The 22,868-nt window shown below is 53.9% G+C and overlaps 13 protein-coding genes across 13 annotated transcripts; 7 read left to right on the forward strand and 6 right to left on the reverse strand.

Moving 5' to 3' along the window:
• Positions 1-56: 56 nt before the first annotated feature.
• Positions 57-2,234, reverse strand: M409DRAFT_53917 (uncharacterized protein; the record flags this gene model as incomplete). The annotated part of the gene is made up of 2 exons (XM_033812508.1): positions 57-1,804; positions 1,868-2,234. 2 exons carry the CDS (start codon positions 2,232-2,234, stop codon positions 57-59), a joined length of 2,115 nt encoding a protein of 704 aa, XP_033668869.1.
• Positions 2,235-2,852: 618 nt separating this feature from the next.
• On the forward strand, positions 2,853-3,908 carry M409DRAFT_66004 (uncharacterized protein; the record flags this gene model as incomplete). Its single annotated transcript, XM_033816752.1, has 1 exon — positions 2,853-3,908. One exon carries the CDS (start codon positions 2,853-2,855, stop codon positions 3,906-3,908), a length of 1,056 nt encoding a protein of 351 aa, XP_033668870.1.
• On the reverse strand, positions 3,905-4,636 carry M409DRAFT_53918 (uncharacterized protein; the record flags this gene model as incomplete). Its single annotated transcript, XM_033812509.1, has 1 exon — positions 3,905-4,636. The coding sequence occupies one exon, from the start codon at positions 4,634-4,636 to the stop codon at positions 3,905-3,907; it is 732 nt and encodes a 243-aa protein (XP_033668871.1).
• Positions 4,637-5,356: 720 nt separating this feature from the next.
• Positions 5,357-5,884, forward strand: M409DRAFT_22127 (uncharacterized protein; the record flags this gene model as incomplete). The annotated part of the gene is made up of 1 exon (XM_033806196.1): positions 5,357-5,884. The coding sequence occupies one exon, from the start codon at positions 5,357-5,359 to the stop codon at positions 5,882-5,884; it is 528 nt and encodes a 175-aa protein (XP_033668872.1).
• Positions 5,885-5,952: 68 nt separating this feature from the next.
• M409DRAFT_22128 (uncharacterized protein) lies at positions 5,953-7,836 on the reverse strand (the record flags this gene model as incomplete). The annotated part of the gene is made up of 4 exons (XM_033806197.1): positions 5,953-6,774; positions 6,883-7,089; positions 7,148-7,661; positions 7,730-7,836. 4 exons carry the CDS (start codon positions 7,834-7,836, stop codon positions 5,953-5,955), a joined length of 1,650 nt encoding a protein of 549 aa, XP_033668873.1.
• A 389-nt stretch (positions 7,837-8,225) lies between these two features.
• M409DRAFT_53920 (uncharacterized protein) lies at positions 8,226-8,933 on the reverse strand (the record flags this gene model as incomplete). Its single annotated transcript, XM_033812510.1, has 1 exon — positions 8,226-8,933. One exon carries the CDS (start codon positions 8,931-8,933, stop codon positions 8,226-8,228), a length of 708 nt encoding a protein of 235 aa, XP_033668874.1.
• Positions 8,934-10,167: 1,234 nt separating this feature from the next.
• Positions 10,168-10,881, forward strand: M409DRAFT_22130 (carbohydrate esterase family 3 protein; the record flags this gene model as incomplete). Its single annotated transcript, XM_033806198.1, has 3 exons — positions 10,168-10,254; positions 10,308-10,743; positions 10,802-10,881. 3 exons carry the CDS (start codon positions 10,168-10,170, stop codon positions 10,879-10,881), a joined length of 603 nt encoding a protein of 200 aa, XP_033668875.1.
• Positions 10,882-11,282: 401 nt separating this feature from the next.
• M409DRAFT_22131 (uncharacterized protein) lies at positions 11,283-12,449 on the forward strand (the record flags this gene model as incomplete). Its single annotated transcript, XM_033806199.1, has 1 exon — positions 11,283-12,449. The coding sequence occupies one exon, from the start codon at positions 11,283-11,285 to the stop codon at positions 12,447-12,449; it is 1,167 nt and encodes a 388-aa protein (XP_033668876.1).
• Positions 12,450-13,074: 625 nt separating this feature from the next.
• M409DRAFT_53922 (uncharacterized protein) lies at positions 13,075-13,481 on the forward strand (the record flags this gene model as incomplete). Its single annotated transcript, XM_033812511.1, has 2 exons — positions 13,075-13,170; positions 13,227-13,481. 2 exons carry the CDS (start codon positions 13,075-13,077, stop codon positions 13,479-13,481), a joined length of 351 nt encoding a protein of 116 aa, XP_033668877.1.
• Positions 13,482-14,743: 1,262 nt separating this feature from the next.
• On the reverse strand, positions 14,744-17,661 carry M409DRAFT_22133 (uncharacterized protein; the record flags this gene model as incomplete). Its single annotated transcript, XM_033806200.1, has 3 exons — positions 14,744-14,913; positions 14,975-17,566; positions 17,616-17,661. 3 exons carry the CDS (start codon positions 17,659-17,661, stop codon positions 14,744-14,746), a joined length of 2,808 nt encoding a protein of 935 aa, XP_033668878.1.
• A 1,246-nt stretch (positions 17,662-18,907) lies between these two features.
• On the forward strand, positions 18,908-20,791 carry M409DRAFT_53924 (uncharacterized protein; the record flags this gene model as incomplete). The annotated part of the gene is made up of 1 exon (XM_033812512.1): positions 18,908-20,791. The coding sequence occupies one exon, from the start codon at positions 18,908-18,910 to the stop codon at positions 20,789-20,791; it is 1,884 nt and encodes a 627-aa protein (XP_033668879.1).
• Positions 20,792-21,158: 367 nt separating this feature from the next.
• On the forward strand, positions 21,159-21,916 carry M409DRAFT_22135 (uncharacterized protein; the record flags this gene model as incomplete). The annotated part of the gene is made up of 4 exons (XM_033806201.1): positions 21,159-21,323; positions 21,441-21,537; positions 21,611-21,720; positions 21,776-21,916. The coding sequence occupies 4 exons, from the start codon at positions 21,159-21,161 to the stop codon at positions 21,914-21,916; spliced, it is 513 nt and encodes a 170-aa protein (XP_033668880.1).
• A 103-nt stretch (positions 21,917-22,019) lies between these two features.
• Positions 22,020-22,594, reverse strand: M409DRAFT_36536 (uncharacterized protein; the record flags this gene model as incomplete). Its single annotated transcript, XM_033810569.1, has 2 exons — positions 22,020-22,248; positions 22,317-22,594. 2 exons carry the CDS (start codon positions 22,592-22,594, stop codon positions 22,020-22,022), a joined length of 507 nt encoding a protein of 168 aa, XP_033668881.1.
• Positions 22,595-22,868: the final 274 nt, after the last annotated feature.

Below are 22,868 nucleotides of genomic sequence, written 5' to 3' on the forward strand. Positions count from 1 at the left end.
ACGCCGCAAACACCATGCCAGAAAAACGACTTCAGACGACTTTCTTCTTGTGTGAATTATCGCCCAGATCGCTCTCTTGTCTTTTGGCGTCTCGCCTTCTCCTTTGCCTCGTCGTACACCAGAAATTCGTGCAGAGCGCTGCCACCGGGAACCATGGGCAAGACGGGCACCTTCTGGTCAACCACGACCTCGAGGAAAGCTGGACCGTCACCAGAGCCGCGGATCAGCCAGTCGAGGTCGTCCTTCAGAGTCGCCAGCTTCGTAGTCCGTCTGGCGGGAACGTACATTGCTTCTGCGAGTTTCACGAAGTCCGGATTCCTTTGGTGAGTGTGCGCGAATCGATCGTTGTAGAACAGAGATTGCCACTGCGTGACCATGCCTTGCTCTTCGTTGTTCAGGACAATCACCTTTACGCCAATGTTGAACTCAGCGGCGGTGCCCAACTCCGTTTGAGTCATCAGGAACGATGCATCTCCGTCAATGTCGATAACGAGCTTATCCGGTTGTGCAACCTTGGCGCCAATAGCTGCTGGGAGACCGTAACCCATCGTTCCCAGACCGCCTGAGGTGATCATCGAGCGAGGCGTCCGCCATCGGAAGTGTTGTGCTGCCCACATTTGATGTTGGCCAACTCCAGTCGCAATGATGGTGTCCTCTTTCCGGTCAGCCGTCATGTCTGAGAGTGTGGTGATGACGGTCTGGGGCTTGATTTTGCCGTCTGGTCCGTCCTCCTTCTCATATGCCCACGGGAATCGCTCTTTCCAGGCGGCGATCTGGTCAAACCACGATTTCCTATCTGCCTCAGTTCTCGATTCGATGTGGGGCATAAGGAGAGCAAGGTTAGCAGTCACGTCGCCCTCAACAGCCTCAGTAGCCTGGACGACCTTGTTAATATTCTTTGGCATGATGTCGAAGTGAACGATGCCACCACGGCCTTCCGAAGCTGCCAAACGTGCCTGAGGCGCAAAACGAGCAACGGCACCAGTGATACGATCGTCGAAACGACCACCAAGAGCAATGATCAAATCAGCTTCCTGCATGGCCATGTTTGCGTATGCCGAACCATGCATTCCCAGCATGTGGAGAGCCTTGGGGTCAAGCTCATCGAATCCGCCAAGTCCCTGCAAAGTCGTTGTGACTGGAATTTGCGATTTCTCAGACAGCTCCTTCAGAAGCTTGGGCCCATCTGGATGACCCAAGACGCCCTGACCAGCGTAAATCACAGGCTTCTTTGCGATATTGATCAAGTTTGCCGATCGTCGAATGCTGCCGTCAAGCTGCTTCAAAGACAGCTCACGTGCTGCCATGGTGGCTGCAGAGGGGTGAGTTGGGAGGGTTGATGCCATGGGAATAGGCCTGTTGAGCTTTCCACCTGTGACGTCCTTGGGCAGATCGACCAAAACTGGACCTGGTCTGCCTGAAGTCGCAATCTCGAAAGCCTCGTTTATCCTCCTGGGCAGCTCTGCCACGTTCTTGACCATTACGTTCCACTTTGTGCACGCTCTTGAAATGCCAACTGTGTCGGCTTCTTGGAAGGCGTCAGATCCAATCGCAGAGGTCACAACCTGCCCGCTGAACACAACCATGGGAGTGCCATCCATCAAAGCATCCTGCATCGGGGTGATAGTGTTTGTAGCGCCTGGGCCAGAAGTGACGACAACCACACCCGGCTTGCCAGAAGCTCGAGCGTAGCCCTCTGCCATGTGTCCCGCACCCTGCTCATGTCTGGGAAGAATGAAATTGAACTTGTCGCTGTTGTATATGGCATCGAACACGGGCAAGATAGCACCACCGGGGTATCCAACTAGCGCACAATGTTAGCGTTGCATCAAAATTTGGCCTTTGTCGTTGATATTGTTGTACGTACAGACATGCTTCACGCCGTGCCTGAGCATCATCTCATGAAATATCTCGCCTCCCGTCATGCCCACAAAACTGTGGTCCATCTCTGGCTGCCTGAACGGCTGCAGAGGCTGAACGTCTCGAATTTTCTCATCGCGGTTGAAGGCTGGACTGGGCACAGCACGCTGCGGCGACGCTGCTGTCGCGGCTTGTGCTGATCGTGTGGCAGTATCTGACACATTCCTTCGCGCTGGCTTTTGTTGCTGTTGTGCTTGGGTCTGTGGCGAGTGTTTTCGGTAGGGCGAGATAGCAGCGGGTGCTGGAGTGGTGGAGAATCGGCGAGCGCGCGGGAGGGTCTTGATGGCCTTCTTGGCCGCGGTGGATTGGAACATGGTGGCCGTCTTCATGCAGAGAAGTGAGCGAAGCGAAGACGGGTCAATGGCAGAGCGGAGAAGTGTTTTGAGGGAGTGGCAGAGGTTTGAGTCAATGGCAAGAGTCACATTTGTCGAGCCCAGTGCTGGAGGCCGAGATTCGCACTGCATGCTGCTGATTGGTCTCGCTTAAGGTAAAATTGCGGGGTCTAGTGTCTTTAGTGTGGTGAAAGAGCGACCTCGGTGCGGACGAATGGTGGCAGCCATCGTTCCCTCTAGGCACGTGAAGGTGCTTCCAAGTGAATTGAAACGTACCCTGTTCTGCGTGATATTCATTGCCAGCAGCATGGAAACTACACGATCGCCCCCGGGTAGCGTGCGTCGCCATGGGAGGAATATCTCTCATCCTACACCAAGGCAGACTGCCAGGGGCCCTTTGGAAGAAGCCACCGATGAGTATGTCGACGACATTCACCTGCTCAGTCAGAAGCTAAATGCCCACACAGCCCTCTGGCCGCCAGTACACAAAGTCCTGACAGTCAGTCAGCGCCTGACGAGGCACCATCGATACCATCTGGGAGAGATACCACCTCTTCAACTCCACAACTACCAGCGGCCTCACTTTCGACATCAAAACCTATGACCAGCCTACATTTCCTCCAAGATAGCGACTCGTACCATCAGCTGTTTGCTGACGACATCCCCAAGGCGTTCCTCGATTCCGAATATCAGCCATCACTCAACGCCACTCTTCCGGAACTTCTCCAAGGCGGCCACTTCAGACGAGCAGCCGAGAAGTCCTTGCGAGACCTTCTGGCCAGCCCGTCAGATGCTGCCGAGCAAATTTTTCAACTTCTCTATACCCGCTTGGCCTGTCTGATCTTGATCTCGCGCCCGGATATTGCTGCCCAGGAAGCGATCCCGCTCATCGATCTCTTAGCTCGCAGCTCGGCTGCCGGCGACGACGTCTTACCGCTGGTACCTTGGGATCTAAGGCTGCTCTTGGTTCGTCTACAGTCCATCGGAGCGGCCGACGGCGGGCGCAGAGGGATCATGGCTCTGTACGCACTCGCCGGCGAAGTGAGAGCTAATCTCCGAAACGTGCAGCAAAGTGGCGATGATGCTGGTGCCACGCTTTGGACGGAGCGGCTCCTGGATCTAGGTCTACGAGTTTGTGACGCTTTGGTAGAGATGGGCGAGTTGGAAACTGCGACACGGCATCTCGACACTTTGACTGACGTGGACGCGGACGAGCTGGCCTATAGGAAAGCCCTGCTTCGTGTGCGAGTTGGCGATGTCTCTGGAGCCAGAATCTCAGCAAACAACATCAACAACGTATCAAGGAAGAAAGGATTCGAGGCTTCATTGGAAGTAGCAGACGGTGAATACTCTGTCGCGGTGGGCAGCATGCGAACTCTCATGGCGGAATACCCCGAAGACGAGCAGTTTGCCCAGAATGCTGCCGTAGCCTTGCTCTATACTGGCCACATCACCTCCGCCCGCGACCTTCTCGAAGATCTAGCCTCCCGCACACCGATGTTCCCTACCTTGCTTTTCAACCTCAGCACAGTTTACGAACTCTGTAGCGAGCGTGCTCCAGAGCGGAAGACTGCACTTACCGAACAAGCCGCAGCAAAGACACCAGGGCCACAGAGCGGTGGGTGGGAACGGGCCACGTTCGAGTTCAAGCTCTAGAGCTCCTGTGACTCTTGCCGTGCTTTCAATTCTTGCAGCGCAGGGTCGAGGTTCTCATCTTGCCGCGAATGGCTGGCAATATTCTTCTTTCTGCGGGAATTCAGATCCGACTGTGCAACCTCCAGCTGCCGCTTTGCGACCTTCCTCTGCTCTCTTGCCACCTCAGCGGGGAAACGAGTATGACAGTATCCTCTGCGCTCGATGACCACATCCCAGCACTTCATCGCCTCCTTGGCATAGGACTCCCTCTCCTCGGGACTGTCACCTAAGACTTCGCGTCGCGCCAAAAGCATATATGTCTTTGCTTTGATCGTGTCGGACAAGGGCTTCGAGGCGTGGATGAAGAAGCACTGGTCTTTGCAAAACTCGTAATGACCCGTTGCAAACGCTCGCTCGGCCTTGTCATAATCCTGGATCAAGTGCTCCTTTGCCAGCTCGTCGATGCGCTTGGCGTAGCTTCCTTTGCCGGTGATTCGGGTCTTGCGGTGTCTGAGGTCTTCGATCTCGGCCCTGGTGCCTGTGATGCGGGTTCGTCGCGGTGGAGATAGTGGTGGTGAAGGAGTCTCAGGATCGTCTGGCGGGAAATTCGTGTAGAAACGGCGGCGAGTATTCATGGTGAAGGTGCGTATAACTGACTTCTGCTGTTGCATCAAGTATTGGGAGTCTGATGCTTTATGAAGCAGGCAGAGGGTGCAGAGGCTTATAAGTTTTACAGGTTCATTGATCATTTTGAATGGGTGAATGGACTACACATTTCTTATTCACTGCTGGCATCCGCGCGGCTTCTGGTATTCACTCGAAATGTGCAGCACGGACCACTCTTTTTCAGCATTGCAACAATACGGAATATTGAACTGAGGACATGCACAATAAAGATTGCAGAAATGAGGCAAGCTACACAACTCGATATTTCCACACCGGTCGCTATGCTACAAGACGTGCACGTCGCTCCACCCTATGAAGACGACCTCCCTAGGCCTTTCAATGCATACTCTTCGTTCGAAAAAGAAATCGAATTTCTTTGAAAGACAAACTTCGAAAGCCAGAACAGGAAGATCAAGTCGTAACGCATCAAGATGACAAGCTCCCTATTGACTCCGTTACACCTCAACGCTCAATCGTATCCATACTTTGGGATCCATGAAGACCTGCACGTCTGACATGCACAACACTTTCATTATTTGTGCCCGCACGAGACCTTCAAGATCGCCACGACCACCTGCTGAATTGGGCAAAACTCTATTCCACGGAAGGATCCCGAGATCTCGGGATCCGCGCTCTATCTAAACGTCAGCTTTCAGCTTGCATAATCCTCGTTCTGTTTGTCAACATCCATATAACCTCAAGCTGCCTTGATAGATGACCCCATGTAACCCATACGGTCCTTCTCCCTTGAACTAAAAAGCCTACAACCTCTCCTCACCTAAATAATGACCAGACCCAACACCATGCACCAACCCACTCCCCAGCTCCACCACCCAACAACCCACTCCAAAACCACACCAAAACCACGCCCCCTAGCCCCAACCCACGACCCCCTGCCCACGTGCACCAAACTCGCCAACCTCCTCATGCAACGCTCCATCTCCTTCGTGCACTCCCTCAACGCCCGCGACATCCCAACCCCCTGGAAACTGCACGCAACCCCGGACTACATCCACCACTACACGACCCCCTCGGGCGACACCGTCGACATGACGGCCGCGGAAACGATGCAGTTCTTCGCGGACAAGTTCTCGGAATTCCCGGGTTATAGGTTCGAGATTGTGGATACGACGGTGCAGTTGGAGGAGGCGGAGCGCCCGGCTTATGGTACGGTGTGGCAGACTTGTCGGGTGGTGGATGGGGGCGAGTGGGGGGAGAAGGAGAGGGTGGCGATTTATAGTTGGAGGCGGGAGACGGATCGGTTGGGCGTGGAGAGCTGGCGGTGGTGGAGGCAGGAGTGTCCTAGTACGGCGGCTGTGTTGCCGTTTTGAGAGAGGAGAGCGTTGGGGAATGCATGTGATATGAGGATGATGGGTTTATGGTTTTGGTTGGAGATGGACTACAACTTCAGCACGTCGACGTTTTGGGCTACGGCTTCGAGTTTCGGCCAGGTCTCCTTCACCTTGTCTTTGATCTCTGACAGGCTGATGTCGGTGTTTTGCATGGTCTTTTGGAAGACGTTTTCGACGACTTGGCCGAAGGGTGAGCTTCTTCCGAAGCTTTGCTCGATTTGCTCGCGGGTTTCGATGAGGAAGCCGAAGTAGATGATACGCAGGTCGAAGCCGCTCTGGAGGCATTGGTCGAAGATCTCCTTGTGGTTGGGGATGTTAGGATTGCAGAGGCTGTTGGTCGCGGTGGACATCATCCAGCAGTCGATGACGCGGTCTGGGTAGAAGGGTGTTGGGTAGAGGGTCGGCGAGATGAGGAAGTGGCGGAGAGCACCGATTCGCCAAGCTTGGTAGATGCGGCCTTGAGAAAGGTACATGACGAGGAGCTGGCGAAGGAGATGCGGGACTGGTTGGCGAGTGTAGCTCCACAGCCCACTGTTGAGACACAGCTTCAAGGCGTCTAGGACCTCTTCCTCGCTGGCGGTGTCGTTGCCCTTGTTGACGTCAAAGGTCAAACCGGATACTGAAAACACCTCTGCTTGGATCGCAGCCATACGGAGCTGGGCCTCGCTGTCGTTGGCGGGCACAAAGAAAGTCGGAAGCTGCTTGGCGTGGCGTTTTCGCAGGTCGTCTGCTATCTTGAAGAGCTCTTTTGGAAGCTCTTCTGGTGCTTTTAAGAACTTGTCTTCGGCGAAGGCGGCGCCTTTCTTGCATTTGGCGCATTGACAGCGGAAGAAATATGAGTCTCTGAGCTCGGCCTGGCGGACGCTGAACTATGGGAAAGAGTGAGCGCTGTTGTCGTGCGAGGAGGTAGAGAGGTGGAAGAGGAACTATTCGACCCCAGATATCGCAGGGAATTTGGAAGAGTGAACAGAACTCACCGGATTCGTGACATCGACATATTTCATGAAGATCTCCTCGCCTGTCTTGATCGGCTTGATGGCTCGCAGAACCAGCTTGGGCTGGTTGAACACGACCACCGAATTGGGATCACACGAGTGATTAGAACTGCACAGTATCGGATCGAACCCAATACCCAGTGACATGTCGTCAAGCGGGTTGCTCAACTGGATGGTGTTGCTCATGACCTACCGTCGACGCCGTCAGCTGATGCTTCTGGCAGACCGTGCATGATACAAGACTTACATTGTAGAAGAAGGCTTTGGCAATCATCTCTGAATCCATATCGCCAATGTTGGGCTCGCCAGAATACTTCCACGCGCCATAAGCCAGCATCGAGAAGTCTTCGAAGCGTTGAGTATTCTCGTTCTTGATTTGCTCGAGTGCGGCACCATTGCCATTCCCTCCAGCAGGTGAAAACTGCAGGATATCAAGCAGCAATTCATCCTTGCCCGCAGTGTCATTCTTCAATCTCCCCAACAACTTGATGACCGCTCGCACGCCATGGGGAAGATCCGGTCGCGTCTCGGGAGCTATGACTTTGCATTCATGCTTGTGCTCTCGTTTCCAAGCTTTGCTCTGGCACGTCTTAGAGCAGTATCGAACTCGCTTGCAGCCCGTGCAGGCTTTGGTCTCGATGCCGCCGCCTGTGAAGAACCCTAGCGCTGCTTGCTTGGAGCGTTCGTGGTCGTCTGTTGCGCCACGTTGGAAGCACCAGGCACAGGTATCTTGCAGACGAGGGACATCAAGCTCAGCGACACTGAGATGTCCATTGTTAGTTATTTCGAGTTGTACGTGTGAGAGTACATGTAGTGAAGCTGCACTCACTAAGGTCGATCCAACGTGAGGATCACATCGCCAGGCTGGAAGTCTTTCTTTGCGAATAGACCTCGGCCGGCGCCTTCAATGCCGGACTTTTTCCTCTCCACGTCCATTTTTGTGTGAGCTGATCGTTGACCTTGATGGCGTGGTGATGGCAAGAGGGTCTGAGTTTTTCGGCGCTACTTTTGCATCCTGGTCACGTTTTCACGACTTCTTGCAGCGAGGCGGGGGATGTTTTGACTGAGGATCCTTGAGTTGAGTTGCTCCTTCCTTTCGCATACATTCCAGCTCTCGACACATTTATGCGGACGCTGGATCTCAAGGCGGATGAACACGGCGTCGCCAATCGATACATATCTAGTTCGATGCATTGGTCGATGGAAAGAAGAGGCATGGCGCTGGAGTTTTCTTAATGCGCTTTTCAAGAAGAAGCAACCACTCCTTCATGAACCGAATTCGAGATTGACCGATATACAAGCATTATACATACAAGCTGAATCTATTACAAGAACGTCGCCGCAATAACAAAGGCTACCAACAAAGCCACCAGACTTCCTCCCACCCTCGACCTCGCTCCAGCATTCGCATACTCGGCTGCAACATAGCAGTCATCATCGCCCTGGTCATCTTCCTCAACCGGCACAATAGCGAAGCTCTTCACATCGTACGGAACAGTACCACAAGTCCCATTGGCATTGTTGCAGTTCCACGCATACCACGCCTCAACCTCGCCATCGTCATCCTCTCCGCCGACCTGTAAACAGTCCAGTCCGTTGTACGTCTGGAAGCGCAACCTGCCGACCCTGTCTTCCGGGTTGGCATCATCGTCATCGTCGTCCTGGACTACCGGAAACGAGTTTTGTCGGTACCAGATCTGGGAGTAGTTGACGGCGGCGTTGAAGTGCTCTGCGCCGGTGATGGTGTAGTTTAGACCACACGGCTCATCACTTAGACACGAGTATCCTCTTGTGTTGTAGGTGATGTTGGGCTGAGAGAACGTTTCATTGACGTTGAAGCAAGTGAACAGTGCCCCAGGCGAAGTGACTGATAACGTTACGGCATTGCCCTCACCAGTTGTGCCTTGGCCGCAGTCTCGAGCTCCTGGGTCGGAGAAGGTAACATCCAGGTAGGTATATGTGTCGTTTGATGTTGACTGGGCGCTCGTTGAGCTGAGCAGAAGCAGAGAGGAGAGTAGGAGTGCTGATGCCATCTTGAATACTAGGATCTCGTTTGACTTCAAGAGATTGTTTGTTGCAGTCAAGAACAACCAAAGCCAAAGACATATACACAAACAACCACTTACCGACGTCTTCAGCTCCCGGAACTCGCATATCCTCAGGCCGCGGAATGCCACGAGGCTATGTCGTGCAACAAAGGCACCACGAAATCCTTCAACGACCAGTCAGGAATGGCTCTTTCTATTCATTGGAGATGCTTGACGGCCAAGAATCAAAGCGCCACACTTGGCAGGGCTGAAGAATGTGTTGCGTGACCTGAAGTTGCTATGGATAGAGCTTCGACGTCAGCCAAGATGAGTGAATGACGTCGGGCCGAGAGCGAAATGCGACTTCAGCTCGCATCTTTTGAGAAGATGCAATGCTCGATTGCGATTGCAGATAGGCTCTTGGTATTGAAGAGGCACAGCACAGAATGCCGTTTGCCGAAGCTGGAGCAGGACAGTGAGCGAATGAAGGAAGGCAACAAGCTGCGTCTTTGTCGAAGAATCCCCTTCGAGCCATTCGACGAGAAATGGCATTCAGAAGTATCTTCGATCGACTGCACGACTTCCTCAATACGAGATTGACTTGAGAACAGTGTGCTGTTGACGAAAATGCCGATTCTAAGGGACCGGTCACCGGAATGTGAGCATCCCTTCCACCGACAGGTCGGCAAAGCACATGTAGCCCGCGCAACAAGATCCTGTTGTGGTAATATCGAATACGACAAGACTACACAATCTCGAAGTAGCAATATGGAGTACAGAACAACCGCGGCTTCACGCAGAGTGTGAGTTGATCAGAATGGCGACATGGTATGTTTCCACAAATGAGACAATGCCGCCTTGATGGACGCGGTGTACTAGCTTGTCGATTGTACCGCCTGCAAGTATCGTCTGCAAGAGTATAAGAGAGGCGAACGAAGTGTGGACGTTCGAGCCGCTCTAGCTGGACGATACTAATCCAACGACCACGATGTTCCCTTCCGTTAGAAAAACCTGGCTCACTGTCATACAGTTCTGCCTTGTCTTTCCAGCCTTCGGTATGCACAATGTATTTGCACTTACAGCGAGAGATCACTGCTAACGACCCAGAAGCGTCTGCTAGAGCGGTTGGCCACAGCACATGGTGACGTGACGAAAACGGGATTGCGCCTGGTATTCCCCTGAGAATACTTCCCCTGGGCGATTCGATCACTTGGGGCTTCCTGAGCTCGTGGGACACATGATGTTTACTTTCCCACTTTCGCTAACTGAGTCGTATCCAGCGACGGCAACGGGTACCGCCAAGATCTTCTCAACAGCCTTACGGCAGGTGGGTGCGTTTTGTCAATGTTTCCAAAGCGCTGCATCTGACCTTCTCCATAGATCGGCTTCATGAGATCCGGCACCATGGCCAACAACCAAAATGACGGATTCCCAGGCTGGACAATCAGCGAGATCGCCTTAGCAGCAAAACTCACACTTTCCCTCGCCCAGTGTCCGAATGTCATCTTGCTTCATGCCGGCACGAACGATATGAATAACGATCCGCCTCGTCAGCCATACAATACCGCGCCAGAACGCCTCGGCGACTTGCTCGACGAACTGCTCAGCGTCGTTCCAGAAACAACCATCATCGTAGCTCAAATCATCCAGTCCAGCAACGCAGGAACGAAAGACAGAATCCCGGTGTTCAATGATGCGGTTCCGGATGTGGTTGCGCAGAGGACGGATAAGGGGGCGAAGGTCCAGTTGGTGGATTTGAGTTCTATTGGAGTTGATGGGGTGGACTTGGTTGACGGGCTTCATCCGAATGATACTGGTGAGTAACGAGGCTCAGATTGTATGCGTTCAAGGAGAGGCTGATTGAAACGTGCTAGGGTACAACTTGATGGCGAACTTCTGGTTGGAAGGATTGCAACAAGCGAGCGATAAGGGTTGGATCACGTCTCCCCAGTAGCTAGCTGTTCGAGGTGAAGTCACTCGCAGATCATCATGGTGTTACTCTTCACGAGTCTTCGGCCTTAAAATCTGCCTCATCGATCAGAGCAGTACAAGAGTCTAATGGTCCAAGTGATGACTTGAGCACAGACAAGCGTTGCAGTAATATCGTCGAAGGTAAATGATACACTTTCTCAGCTCAAAAATTCCATCAAATGATGCAACCAGCTATATATTTGGTCCTAAACTTCGCACAAGAGACGCTGCTCTTTCCTTGCCCAGAAAAGTCTCCGAATCCTTCCCAAAATGGATCTTCCAAGCTGACACCTTCATACTATTGAACATCGACATCGACACAAACCTCAGCAAACCACTCATCGAGCCACTCTCGATGACCACTCCCCACAAAGAACGTTCCCAATGCGACCCATCCTCATAATCGGCGCCGGAACCTCGGGCCTCACCCTCGCCCAAGGTCTCCGTCTACACTCTATTCCCTTCCGGATCTTCGAAAAACGACCAAACGCACTCACAGCTCAAGGTCATCGATTTCGACTTTCGAGAGAAACCTTGCAGGCTATAAGATGTGTTCTCTCGCCCGAGCTACAGGTTCTATTCGATCGTACGGCAGCGCAGAGCAATGCGTTCAAGCCCAGATATGTTGATGCTCAGGAATTCCGGTTTGAGCTGCCTGTTCGGGTTGAAGGAGTGGACTCTCAGCCGGTGGATAGGTCTTGGCTCAGGGCGTTGTTGATGGTGGGGATTGAGGGGGATGTGGAGTATGGCAAGGAGTTTGAGTCCTCTCAAGTCCTTGAGGATGGCGATGTGGAAGTTCAGTTCACGGATGGGACGTCCACGCGAGGTCCAATGCTCGTTGGGGCCGATGGAGTCCACAGCAAAGTTCGCGGGCAACTGCAGCCTCAGCGGCAGCTTCTTGATCTCGAACGATGGATCATTTGGGGACGGACACCGCTCACGAGGGACCTTCGAGAAGGGCTTTCTGCGGACACGCTTTCGTGGTACATGGTGCAAGACGAGGCTGCGAATATGCAAGTCGTCGTCGAGCCAATGATCTGGACCTCTGAGGCTCGAGAAGCCTCGCGAGGCCGTCTTCCCCACTTCGAAGACTACATCTACTGGTGCGTCTGCATCCCCTCTGGCGAAGAATCCATCCCGCAGAGTGCCGCAGATAGGATGGCATTGCTCGAACGCGTGACAGAGACCTGGCATCCTGAGATCAATCTCGTATTGAGATCCGCCCCAGCCGAGTTATCGAGCTGTATACCTGTCTTGTCCAGCGCGCCTGACATTGGACTGTCCGAGTCCGAGGACACTGGTAGAGTTACGATTGTCGGGGATGCTGCTCACGTGATGAGTCCCATGGGTGGGAGCGGTGCGTCCACGGCCGTGCAGAATGCAGCCGACCTTGCTGCTACAATTGCTACTTCTGGGAGTCTACGAGATTTCGAGGCGAGGATGGCGGAGAGAGCACGGGAGAGAATCGAGCACTCGTTCCAGGGCGGGAAGAAGTTCTGGAAGGGAAAGGAGTGGCACGAGTACCGTGCTGCTACTACTGCTGGAGACTGAACAGAAGAAGCTTCTTGGATCTGCCGAAAGGTTCCTGGACGAAGATACCGAAGGATCAGCCATGGTTGCAAGCATTCGTTGCTATATCGATACAACCCAGCACCCTGCGCATGTCAACTTTATATCGACCTCACACCACCTCTGCCCTACTTCGAGAACAACCTTCACAAGGACACAGACCAGACAAGGACCTATTCCTCATGAAACTCGTTCTCGAAGTAGGCATGCAGCCTTGCTCGTTTCCATTGTTGGTGTTTCGACCACATGGGTCTTGACGTCTTTGACAAGCCTGCTGCAAGCTTCCGCCACGCGCCGTGTTCTTGGAATGGTCGAGCTTCTTTCTGAGATTGGACTCTTTTGTACACGGAGGGAGGGTGGATAGCTATCTTGGGCAATGGCGAGGATGAGAATGAGAGGAAGACGGTCGCCGAGGCATCCGCCGAGAGGAATGGGAATGGGTATAAAGAAGAGTAGTAGGACGTCGATGGAAGTGATCATTCAGCAACAACATCAACACAACAATAAGAGCAACCTCAGCAAACCACAACGGCCCAGATTCCACAACGACAACAAACCCAACAACCTCCTCCAACAACCAACCAACTCAACCACACCCAATCCAACCATGCAACTCTCCCTCCTCCTCACCACCCTCGCCGCAACCCTCATCTCCGCAGGCCCAATCCCCCAACCAATCCCCCTCCCCGACGCCGAAACAGTCGTAAGCCCCCCTCCCCTCCCCATCCCCAAAACCCCCCAACTAACCCACCCCCACAGGCCCTCATAACCCGCTCCCTCGAAGCCCGCGCGGAAACAGCGCAACAAAATCAACAGCTCGCCCAAGCCCAAGCCCTCGCCCAAGCACACGCGCTCGCCCAGCTCCGCCAAAACCAGCAATGGGGCCGCGGCGGCGGCGGATACCCCGGCCGGTTCCACCAGGCTGGGGGCGGGTTTGATTTGAATGTTTTGGGGCTTTTGGATTTGAGTGCCGGGGGTGGGAGGACGGATTATTGTACTTGGCCTTATTGTTAGATGGGGAGGGGGGTGGGGGTGATGATGATGAGAAAGGCGATGAAGCACGATTGCATGATGGGATGATGAGTTATGACTTTGGAGGGATAAAATGGGATGGGATGGGACGGTAGAGGTGATATAAGGGGAATTGATAAATTGGTACGACGTCACGACACTATTCGATCGCATCGCTTCTCTCGCCCCAATATCCTCCTCCCACAAACGTCGCCTCAACATCCCCTTCCCCATCCTCTCCACCCGCCCTTAGCCTTACACCCCTTAATCCCCCCTCCAACTCCCACCACCATTTCCCTCCCATTCAATCCTCAACGCCATCCTCCCGTAGCTCCAGCTCAGAAATTCTCAATTCCCATCTTACTAGTTCGCCCCCGAGCGTACTTATCTACAACGACCTTGTGATGATGTTTGTCGAAAGGTCCATCCGCGACGACGCACATCGCGAGGATGTAGATGAGGAAGATGAGCGGGAGGGGGATCATATTTTCAAAGTGGAATCGTTTCTTTTCTCTCTTCTCGTTTGGTTGAGGTTTGGTTCGGTTTTGATAACGAGGGAGATGTCTTCAGTATCGTGCGGTTTATACGAAGTTCTCGATTTCGAGTTCGCAATAGTTGTGGTTGTGGACTCCGTGTTGGACAGACTAGTCTGTTCGCTGCATCGCTTTCACATTCAATTCAGAACAAGCCGAAAAGATACGCACATTCTTCCACATCACTCAAAAATCTTTTGACTATCACGCACACACACACACTCTTCAACCACAACCATACTCCAACCCTCGCCATCGATGTCAGAGGCGTCCTGTACTTCCCGCAGATCCCCTTCAAGCTGACGGTACGTCCCTCGACCCCTCCGAGAGCTAAATTCATTCACCTCCCACCTCCAGCGACGATCTAATCTTATCTGATGTAACCGTACAGGGAAGGTACATGTACACCACCACACTACGCGATGGTGACGTCGACGTGAAGGTGAATGGTAGTTCTGTACTGATCAAAGTAACTTGCATAAAGGTACATCGAGCTGTGACCCCCCTCCTCTGCGTGGAGGTGAGCGTCAGCTCTAAAGGAGAGTTATGTACGTAAGCGCATCACTCGTCGTGGGCAAAAGACACCGCCCCCAAAACGCCGGACTGAAAACACACGGTGGACGACCTTCATCGTCTCCTCTGGCTCTCCGTCCTCAAAGCCAAGCTACTAGCTTTCCTGACAATCGGTCTCCTCTCAATCATTCTCTCCTGGCGAGGCTCCTCAATCTGCTCCTAACAGTTCTTCAGATAGTTGCTAGGCACAAGACCCAGCGGGCTGTTCTTCCCCACGACTTCGGCCTCCCACCAACCGTCGTCTTGGTGGCGTGTTACGGCGAGGATGTCGCCTTTGGCGAAGGAGAGTTCCTCTGGGATGGCGGCTTGGTACATGTACATTGCGCGTGCTGTGAAGGTCATATCAGTATTGTGTGCATTAAGTTAGTAGGCTTTGAGATCGTGACTTACCGTAATGCAAAATCGGTCTACCATCCTTCGTCACCTGTCTCTGCGTTCCCTGACTCTGGCTGCGCACTCGAGCCGAGACGGTGTTATTGCCGTAGCTGTCACTCGGGTAGTACTGGCTTTGCGGTCTGCCTCCCCGTTGCGAACCGTATGGATCTTGGCCTGCGGGTGCGAGAACCATGGCATTTCCGCCACCACCATGATCAGAGCCACGGCTGCTGGGTGGGCGACTGCTGTTCGGCGCCGATCCTCCCACAGGTCTTGCGTATGCCGGGTTGGGGGAGGTCGCGCGTGGGACTTGGTATCCCGGCGAGCCCCCTCGTCCGGCGTAGCTGCCATACGCTGCGGCAGGCTTTACTGGGCTTGTCGACTGTGCACGTGGTCTTGCGGCGCCGGTCGTGGGAAGCCCGCCGTATGGGTTAGGCGACGTAGCGCGATACGGCTGCTGTCGCTGGTCTCCATTCACAAAAGGCCTAGGGCTAGTCGCTCGAGGTGGCTGAGGTGAGGCGGCTCGAGGAGGCTCTTGCCTGCCCATGCTGCTACCGGGTCTGGATGTGCCGGTATTGAACATATTACGGTTCTTGGCAACGAATTGCTCCGTAGTTTTCTGCATGTCTCGCTTTGTATGTGCCGGCTGAGGAGCACCCAAGCGGCTCACTGGAGGGTTATACGACGGTGGCGGCGTTGATCTGTTGCCACTGTTTGCATAGGGCGTGGGAACCGAATCTGGTGCAGGCGTAGACATGCCGTAGTGACGATCCGCAGACTGACGTACAGACGCCTGTTTCGCAACGCCTCTCAATTCGGCCAAGGCCTGCGCAATGGGGTCAAGGTCTGGCTCATCCTTCTTTGGGGGCTCCGGCTTCCTTCGCGAGGCTGGCGAGGCGACATCGAAGACGTTATTGCCAATGCCAAGTTGGTAGTCAGCGCGAGGGTCGACATCTGGATCTGGGCTGACAGAAGGCTGCTTGTTCCACGTGCTGGACCTGTTGCCGGCTCCAAACGCCTTGGTCGGGCTGTTTCCAGCACTTTCAGCGTTGCGAGTCGTTGCAGGCGTCCAAGTATTGCGAGCAGTCGGAGTTGGCATACCGGAGTGCGGCTGCTGGATGTTATCCTTGCTCTTCTGGCTGCGTCGTCTGAACGGGCTGTGCGACTGGAAGAAGCCGCTCTTCTTCTTTTGGACCGACTTCTCCTCAGGCGGGCCATTCGACATGCCTGATATGCTAGACACGCCGGATATGTTGGATCCGTTGTAGTGCTTTGTAGGCGATACATTTCCGCTGCTTGGTTCAAAGCTAGAGAACGAAGTGGGTTGGGAGTAGTCGCTGTGTTCCTGGCTGTCGCGGCTGCCTGGTCTAACGGGCGATGGATTCGAGCTTCTCTCCGATGGCGCACCCGGCCTACAGAATTGTGTCATGCCATCGGTAGGATATGGGTTGTGAGGGATCTTGGGTGCGTCGGCATATGGATCCCCGTAAGGGTTTGTCTGGGCTGAAGCCTGGCTGGGGGCGAGTGGTGCCGGTGCTGCACTTCCATGAGAACTGCGAGCGGCAGCAGTGAAAGATTCATCGCCCTGCAATGATGCTCGTGCTTTGGGGATGCCCATCTCTTCGCGTAGGCTGGAATCCGGATCGTGGTGTGACTCGAGTGTGCTTGGCTGAGGCGATGAGCTTCTGAAAGTCGGGTTCATCGTTCGCTGGAATTGAGCGACTGCGTAATTATCGTCATCCGACTCGTGGTTCGAGATGATGTCGTCAAGATCACCTCGGCAGAAGTTGATGTACTTGGGAGGATCCGGGATCTCTTGACCAGTACCGTAGTCCTTGATGAATGAGCTGATGTCCTTTTCAACTTCGCAGTCCTCGAGCGACAGTCGCATCTTTTCGCAAGATTGATCATCGCTGACACAGACAGTTGAAGCAATATTTGCAAAGCTCCACAGACTGCTCTTGAAGTAGTCGAGTCGCTCTTCTTCCAGGTCCTGGAACTTGTCGCATGCGGCCTTCCACTCTCTGTTCCATCGTCCCGTGCTCTCCTCCAGTACTTTCACTGCAGCTTCATACTCACTGCTGTTGCTTGACATTTGGATTTGTGTCTTCTCCAACTTGGCCTTATTCTTGCGCTCCTCTTGACCCATGACCATGTGTCCTTGTGCCAAGTATCCTTTGATCTTCAAGCAGTCCTGCTCGAAGCGATCCCGCGCCTTGTTCACAGTCGCCGTTTGTTGGTTCTTGGTTTTGAGAAGCTTCTCAATTCCATTTTGTATAATCTTCCTCCGCTCTTTGATTCCACCAGTGAACGCGAGAAGTGGTTCCTCGAGCTCGCTCTTCATCTGGCCAGCGATTGTCTGATGGGCCTTTCCCATCGATTCGACTTCACCGCGCACGACATCCAGCGACATTCGCAAAGTACCGCCTTCGCTTGATCCAAGGGGCTTCCGAGCCAGATTAAGAAGCTTCTTCGCATATTCCTCTTCGATGGCGGCTCGGGCGGAGTAGAAGCCCTTCAGTTCATCGCTGGTGACTTTGGCACTGTGCATGCGATCTAGGAGGGGGCCGACGCCAGCATCTTCCTTGCCCCAGAAATTGTTCGCGACTGTAGACTGTCAATATGGTAACTCGAAGAGAGTGGAGGAATGTGATACATGAAAGCGAGACGGAGGGTCCGTCTGAACCAGCCATGCCAGGCATGACGCCGGCGGATAAAAGCGGAGGGTGTAGTTCTGTTCTGCCTGTACAATAGGGACGTGCGAATGCTGTATTGAAGCGATAGAGATGCAGAGGTAGAGTGGTTTGGTGCTGTCAAACGGGCGTGTCTGACGGAATCCAGGGCGCAAGGTTGGAGATGATGTTGACTTGACGTCTCCGCGTCTGTTGTCACAGCAACGCCGCGCAAGACCCTTTGTGCCGAGCCGAACACGGCGACGGTGAACGATCATCTTGCCGACACTCTTCTCCAATGCAATAATCTCGACTATGGCGTTGCGCATGGTACTGTGTGAGTATCATCGCTGCTAGATGGTGAGAGATAGATTCCCCCAGCAGCAGGAGGAGCAACGGCGATCCTGGCCAAGAGCCGGCCGGCAGATGAGCGACATCCTTCACCACCACACCACCACCGCAATACGAGGCGATCAATGGCGATGACAGAACCTGAGGCCGCCAGTGTCACTCCTACGGCACACGTGCCGCGACGCAGGAACACCAAGGCAGGAAGATGTTGGGAGGAGTGTTCTGCTGGAGGCTGCGCTGCGCTGGCGGCCTCAACAGCTGCACCAGCGAGGAGCTCAGCCACGCTCCCTCCACCACTGCAGCGCACAAGGCTACACGACGGCGTCGATCCTCCATGCAACTCCCTCCAGACGTCCGAGAGTCGCCCATCTCCTTGTCGCCGTCTGGTCTGAGGTCGTGAGATGACTGCTTGTTTGTGCTTCGCCAAGTCGTCCCAGGTTACGGCATTGCTCGAGGACCAGACTTGGAGCACAGCATCGTGACGGCTCGACTGGCCACCACTGCAGCTGGTCCACCATCTCGACAAGGAACTTCGTACTGCGGTGAGTCGCGGGGCACTGCCATCCGCCTTTCACATGATTTGTTCGTCTGCCCATTCAGAAACACACCAGGCAGCCTTACCTCCCCCAACAAGCTTTACGCTATCCTTTCTCTCGTTACCCCCTCTCGATTACTTTGTGCCTTGTGAGGCTCTGCAATTGTAATGCCACACTGCTTCGCTTATCGTCTGCGTGACAGCGGCTATGCTCTGCCAGACGGCCTCTCGCCCTTTGCTCCTGCGGCCGGCTGTGACCTTTTGACGCTAGAGTCTATTCAATGTCACTGTCGACACCCTTCCCTGTACTCATATCCCACTCCATTCGAACATTGTCCAGTGTTTGTCACAGCGACTTTCTATCAACAGCCCTTCCACTGTCCTGGCGTCATGGCTACCATGAGAAGGCTGAAATCTACGCTCAAGCTGGGCTCGAAAGACCACGACAACGACCTCTCCAACAAAACTTCTCTCAAACGATCCAACGCAAAGCTACGGAAGAACGACTTGAGCAGCTTCGTCTTCGACATACCCGAGGAAACCCCAGATGACTTCCCAATACCAGAGATCCTTCCACCTCCAAAGCCCTTCAGGCGTGGCTACTCACTGCGGCCAGATGCGACGAGCAGCAGTACGAGTGTGCTGTTGCAGCCTCCTGCACTACTGGGCATCCCATACGATGCTATAGAACCAGACTTTGCTCCGACATTTACCAGGAAAGACTCACAGCAGAGTGAGTCAAGCTCCAACCGGAGGGAATCAAAGACGCTTTCCAAGGTCTTCAGCAAGTGGCATGCAAAGCGGCCTCAGCCCGTCGACAATTTCACGAAGTGGGATGAAGGTCGACCATGTGCACATCAGAGCCTACCTGCCCACGGTCTCGATTTCAGCGCGACTGGTGTCGATTCGATTCTTGCTTCAGCTATACTTGGGATAGGCTCCGTTGCTGCTGGCCCATCAAACCCGAACCACAAACGAGAGTCGGTCGAATCGAACCCATACAACGAGGCTATGCGTGCCCGACGGAGCTGGGCTGATAGACGAGAGAATCAGGTGGAGTTTGCAGATGACGACGATTTTGAGGAAGCCTCTGGAGCCCGTTCAAGACAGAAAACGAAGAGACAAGCTATATGTGAGATCGACTGGAGTCAGTACAACGATGGCGAGGCGATTCGGGAACTGATTCAATCGTACGACGAAAGCATCAACTTCGACCACAACGACATCAGTCCTGTCGACAGTGGTGTTGGGCTTGTCGCAGACGATGAGCCGGCAGTGGGGAAAGGCAAGACTCGCGCCGTCGAGTCGGTTAATGGGCAATCTGAACCAGATTCCGTCGACCTTGATGAAATAGTTGCGATGAAGCTGGCCTTTGAAGACAGCATAAGAGCACAGAAAAGGACATGGCGGGAGGAGATGCAAGCACTTGAAGCCCAGCAGGAGGAAGCTTTAGAACGACTGCGACGGAGAGAAGAAGAACGCGAACGTCAAGAGGAGGCAGACCGGATCCACGCAGAAGAAATGGAACAAGCAGAACGAGCCCGCATCGCCGCCGAACTCCTCCGACCACGCGAATGCGTCTGCTGCGGCGATGAAAAGGAGCCTTCGTCCTTCCCAGCTCATCCCCCGACCTACACCTGCGAACACTCATCCCAAACCTGCACCGACTGCATGCACGCCTGGATCTCGAGCGAATTCACCTCCAAAGGCAGCACAGACCTCAAATGCCCCGAATGCCCCGAGACCCTCTCCTACGACGACGTCCACCGCGCCGCCACCCACGAAACCTTCCTCGCCTACGAGAAACTCCTCACGCGAACGCTCCTGGGCTCCCTCCCCGAATTCTCGTGGTGTCTCAACCCCGCCGGCTGCGACAGCGGTCAAGAAAACAGCGCCAACAACAACTACATGGAATGCATCGTGTGCAAATACCGGCAATGCCTGCACCACGCCTGCGCCTGGCACGTCGACGAGACGTGCGCGCAGTACGACTACCGCACGTCCGGGCAGAAGTCCCGCGACGAGGAGAAGGCCACCGCGGAGATACTGGACGAGGTGTCGAAGAAGTGTCCCGGGCCTGGCTGTGGTTGGCGGATCCAGAAGGTGGATGGGTGTGATCATATGACGTGCCGGAAGTGTCGGTGGGAGTTTTGTTGGTTGTGTCTGGCGAGTCATCGGGAGATTAAGAGGGTTGGGAATGAGGCGCATGAGGGGTGGTGTAAATTCCATTCGAGGAATTTGGAGACGAGTTGGCCGTTTAATGCTCATGCTTGATGGGAGTTGAGATGGAGGAGTTGTGGCCTGGGGTGGGTTTTTGAAGCGGATGATATCCATGGGTTTTGAAGTTTGTTTGTGGTTGTTGGTCGTGATAGGTCTTATCTATGTGATTCCATAGCCTGTTTGAGCTCATTCACCATCACTCCCATCATATTCTCTTATATACCAAGTCGACTGTTCCCACAGCCTAGCAGCCCCCACAGCACCACAAGCAGCAATCGCAAAGCTCAGCGGGGCAAACCCAGCACCACCGTCGACCTTCACTCTCTTCATCTTCACCCATCCTTCTCAAAAACAATCAAATCAACCCCAACACTCGAAACTTCCCCAGCATTAACATAACAGAAACCCACCCTCACCCAACATGTCCTCCCCACCATCCCCACCCCTCTTCTTCTGGCGCGAACACGAACACTCCCACGGCTTCCTCTCGCAATGGTACGAATCCGCCTTCCTCGTCGACGGAGTCACCTACCAAACCGCCGAGATGTGGATGATGATTCAGAAGGCGCGTTTGTTTGGGGATGAGGTACGTCTTGACTTGACCCTATCACAAAATCTGAGGTGATCAGATAAAGTAGAGGTGGTGGTATTTTTGGGGTGAATGTTTGGTTTTATTGATTTTGATGGGATGGGGTTTTTGTAGGAGACGGCCCAGAAAATGATGCAGACAACTGTGCCGGCGGAACATCAGGCGTTGGGACGGAAGGCGAGGGGGTTTGAGAGGGGGTTTTGGGATGAGCGTGAGTATTGGATCGATTCTTTTTTGGAGGTTGGGGGTGGTTGTTGGTGCTGATGAGTGTCGTGGATGAAAAGATAAAAGCCGAATTGTCGAAGAAGGGAACTATCACAAGTTTACCAAGTCGAAAGAGGATAAGGGTATGTTGAGGAAGTTGCTGGATACGGGGGATAGGGAGTTGGTTGAGGTGAATATGAGTTTTGAGAGTAGCAGAGGAGGGAAGAAAGCTGATGAGATGATAGGCCTCTCCAAAAGACCGGATCTGGGGCGTTGGATTCGGTGCAGAGAACGCCGAAGCGAATCGAAAGGACTGGGGAGAGAACCGTCTGGGCAAAGCGATCATGAACGTGCGGCAGCGGTTGAGGGACGAAGGGCGTGAGTAGTGCGTTCACACTCAGCTTGAAATCTGTGGTCTACTGTCCCATTGTACGACTCCCCAACTCCTCGCTCAAGAAAGAGATCCAACATGGTGGTAGAACTTCTTCCTCATTCTCGTTGTAACACCACCGTCAACGCCATGAATACCAACATAGCCGTCTTCAACCACGGGTATTCACTCAATAGGATCGTCACGTATCCCACAAAAGGCACGTATCCGACCACACTCCCCACGACGTCCTTGCTCCTGTCCAAGAAACTCTGTTCGCGCGCGTACAGCTCCGTATCGTCCGCTGCGTTATTGTCGCCCTTGGTGAGCAACTGCAAAGGCTCGTCCCTGAATTCGCACAGCCTTGTTAGCAAACCCACATCCAACCGACCTAGTCATAAAAATGAGAAACTCACCCCCCACCCCCAAACCTCCTCACAACGCGATGCACAATCGGAATATCCTTCCCCCGGACATTGTACACCACCACCTCGCCCAACTGCGTATCCATGCCCCGATTCCAGAGAAACAGTAAATCCCCGCGTTGGAACGCCGGTTCCATGCTCCCTGAGAGGACGACGACGATCGGCGAGGAGGAGTTTGTGAAGACGGAGAGCCCTTTCCAGAGCATGAAGGCGGTGCTGAGGACGAGAGCGAAGTTGAGGACTTGCGCGGCCAGTTGGCGCGGTTGCATTTGGGAGAGGGAGCCGAGCATGGTGGGCGAGCTGTTTGAGGGGGTACGTTTGGGAGGTGGTTGTCGGGCTCGTATGGGCGTCGTTGGTTCGTGGGGAGTTGTTGCGTGGTTTGATGTTGGAGCTCGTGAAGCCAGATGTTCGAATGGCTCGGCTGGAGTTGCCGAAGCCCTGAAGGTAGGGTCGGCCAGACTTAACAAACTCTCAACCTACTCAACCTTAGCTAAGCGAGTACTTACCTACCTTCTACTACTCTTTCTCCGTTTCCTTTAGTCC

Source organism: Zasmidium cellare, assembly GCF_010093935.1.
Source record: "Zasmidium cellare ATCC 36951 unplaced genomic scaffold M409scaffold_14, whole genome shotgun sequence".
Taxonomy (NCBI): domain Eukaryota; kingdom Fungi; phylum Ascomycota; class Dothideomycetes; order Mycosphaerellales; family Mycosphaerellaceae; genus Zasmidium; species Zasmidium cellare.